Below are 2,823 nucleotides of genomic sequence, written 5' to 3'. Positions count from 1 at the left end.
TCACAAGGTTAGGGTTAGGGTTAGGGTTAGGGTTACCCAATGAAGAGTTTTAATGTACATTTGTAGACAAGAAATGTCCAAATCCAACAGAACAAGTTGACATGAAATCATTGGAAACAAAGGAAGCCTCATCTTCTATCTGGTTGATCTCCATGGAACATTCTCAGCCCATTCATGCTCCAGGTTTTATGGACCCCTTTGGCTTTAGTCTAGCTCGTCCCTAATTAGTAATTATTGCCACCCAACAGGTGACTCTTTTAGAAGCCATTTAATATTTGGCAGCGTCTGTGCAGTGAGATCATTGGAGTTAAAGCAGTGAGATCCTCTGGTGGTGGTGGTGCTGGTTTAGCTGCTGTCCCCCAGACTGGCCAGTATGGAGCCGGCCTGAGAGGCCAGTTTACTGCTGCTGTGATCCGTCAGTTTACTGATGCTTTCCTTCATATTCACAGAGTTCAACTCCACCTTCATCACACCTGGAGAGAAGAGGAGAGAAGATGCCTCATGAGTTATTGTTCCACTCCATGCCTTAACCCGAATATGTTTTATTATTTAAACATTTTTAAATAAACTGTAGTGTAAACAACAGCCAACATATTTACATATATAAAAAAGAAGTTTGGACATGAAATTCCCAGTTCAGCCAAACAAATTTACTGACTTGAAGCTGACTCAGTGAAGGACCCAATATTGGATTTTCTGAGACTATAATGGGGGACCCAAACAGAGTAGGGGGTCCGGGGCCAAACTCCCCCGGAGAACATTTTTGCCCTAAAAGTCTAAAGTTGGTGCCTCTCACACGTTCTAATGCCACTATTGCATATTTTAATGAATTATTGTAAAGAGTAATAAGGGTTCTTGTGTTTTATTCAAGGCATCTTATTTTGACAGTCTTCTTGTAAATTCTGTAGTGGATTCTGCTAACACATCCATGTGCCCTTATTTTGAAAGCTACATGTGTTTGCTTTTATTTTGAAGGCGGGTCTAACAGGTTCTTACGCCTTATGGTTTAATTGAATATTTAAGATAATTGAATATTTATTTGAACTTGGAGCTCAGAACAATGTTGAAAATTCTGACATTCGTGTAGACCTTGAACGCACCATTAGCCGCCGGACTCTCTATGTCATGGGTCTCAAACTGGCGGCCCGCGGGCCAATTGTGGCCCTCGTGACGATATTTTATTTTATAATTAGAGTCTGAGACCCCTGCTCTAGCTCTTGAATTTTGTCTTGTGGAAAAGTTTTCTGAATGTGTGTTGTAAAATGGAAGTCGTACTGGAGTTGGCCAGGCTGCAGATGAGACCTAAAGCACTGAACTTGACTTCAACGGCCCCGACTGGATCCTCCAACATCTTCTTCAGCATGGGCAGCAGCTCCGCCTCCAGGACCGGATCCTTCATCGACTCTGGACACACAAGCACACAAACACACAGAGAGAGACGTTGTCCGATTACCAACCTCTTTATTATTTTTTCTTCTTCTGCTGTTTAGTGACGGATTATCCTACAGAATACATCACACTGCCACCTGCTGACTAAAGTATGTTACTGCAGTTTGTTTATTTGATCTAAACGAAGCTGATGGAAACGTCCCGACTTGTTTTTCTGAGCGTGCAGCTACCAGAATGTTGTTTATTCAGAGCTTCACTGAATACTCCAGCTTGGTTTAAGTCCCTCCAGGTCCACAGACTCCTGACATTTGATAGTGCTGACCTCCATGATGAGCTGTTTCTGCCGTATTATTTCTGTGCCTGCAGGTAGCAGTGTGTTGCTCTGCCTGACCTTTTGTTTGCTCCCTGCTCAAACTCTCCCATGCACTCATTCTGAGGTTTTTGCCTTCACTGCCTGCCTTGTACCTTTCTGTTCCTGTGTAAATAATAAATGAGTTGTTAGAGCCAGATAAGTGAAGGCAGTGTTGTAGAACTCCAGATCGGTCTCAAGACTTTTTGAAGGTCTCGTCTAGGAATCGACTACATTTTTTTTCTTTTCTCGGTTTCGGACAAATCGGACTATGGATTTTATTTTGAGATCGGTCAGGACCATAACGGTGCATTTTTGGATTTCCTTGTTGATATCATGACTGTGATTTTGTGTAAATCGTATTGTTTCGAGTTCACCAATAACATGACTCATATATCATTATCCTTTCACACTCCGCCCTAAAAAAAGTGCATGTGAGTGACAGCCAACTCTTCTGTTTGTTTACCTGAACCACAAACAGTTTTTGTGCACAACTACAAAAAAAAAGAAAACACAGCAACTTGTAAATTCTGCAAAGCAACGCTAACGGAGACGGCTGGGACTGGTCTTGAATCGGTCTCAAACCCCTCAAAGTCTTGGACTTCGTGTCTGTTTTTGGTCATTTTGTGTCTTTTTAAAGTAATTTAGTTTATTTCTGTCATTTTTAGTCTTTTTTGGTCATTTTGTGTCTTTCTTTAATCATTTTGTGTCTTTCTTTAATCATTTTTAGTCTTTTTTGGTCATTTTGTGTCTTTTTTAAGTAATTCTCGGTCTCGACCCCCCAAAGTCTTGGTCTTATCTTGGTCATGATACACCATAGTCTTCTCTTGGTTTAGGTGGTCTGGACTACAACACTGAGTCAAGGTTCAGTTTTTTAGTCGTATCATGTTTGCTCTGTCTTCCCTTCCTTCCCGTTCAGGCCTCGGCTGTCCCTCATCTTGGTCCCTGATCATTAGACTTTTGTGCCAGGTTCCCATACACCCCCTCTGGGGACTCTTGTTCTTGTCCATGTTTTTTCTGTCCCTGTAGGTCCAGAGTGTTGCTCTGCTGCCTGACCTTGTGTTGCTCTGTGCCTGATCACTCCT

The 2,823-nt window shown here is 42.1% G+C and overlaps 1 protein-coding gene across 3 annotated transcripts in view; it reads right to left on the bottom strand.

The window, feature by feature from the left end:
- Window positions 1-314: 314 nt before the first annotated feature.
- Window positions 315-2,823, bottom strand: part of si:dkey-191g9.5 (rap1 GTPase-GDP dissociation stimulator 1-B) — a 21,324-nt gene continuing 18,815 nt past the window's right edge. For all 3 annotated transcript variants that reach the window (XM_059359835.1, XM_059359837.1, XM_059359836.1), the window contains exons 13-14: window positions 1,276-1,404; window positions 315-473 (exon numbers count right to left, since the gene is read on the bottom strand). In XM_059359835.1, the coding sequence (XP_059215818.1) occupies window positions 346-473; window positions 1,276-1,404 (257 nt within the window). In that variant the 3' untranslated portion in view covers window positions 315-345. The remainder of the gene's footprint in view (window positions 474-1,275; window positions 1,405-2,823) is intronic.

The sequence above is a fragment of the Centropristis striata genome, chromosome 20 (genome assembly GCF_030273125.1).
Source record: "Centropristis striata isolate RG_2023a ecotype Rhode Island chromosome 20, C.striata_1.0, whole genome shotgun sequence".
In the NCBI taxonomy this organism is placed as follows: domain Eukaryota; kingdom Metazoa; phylum Chordata; class Actinopteri; order Perciformes; family Serranidae; genus Centropristis; species Centropristis striata.
Note: the sequence above shows the minus strand (reverse complement) of the source record. Positions and strands in the feature narration are given on the sequence as shown.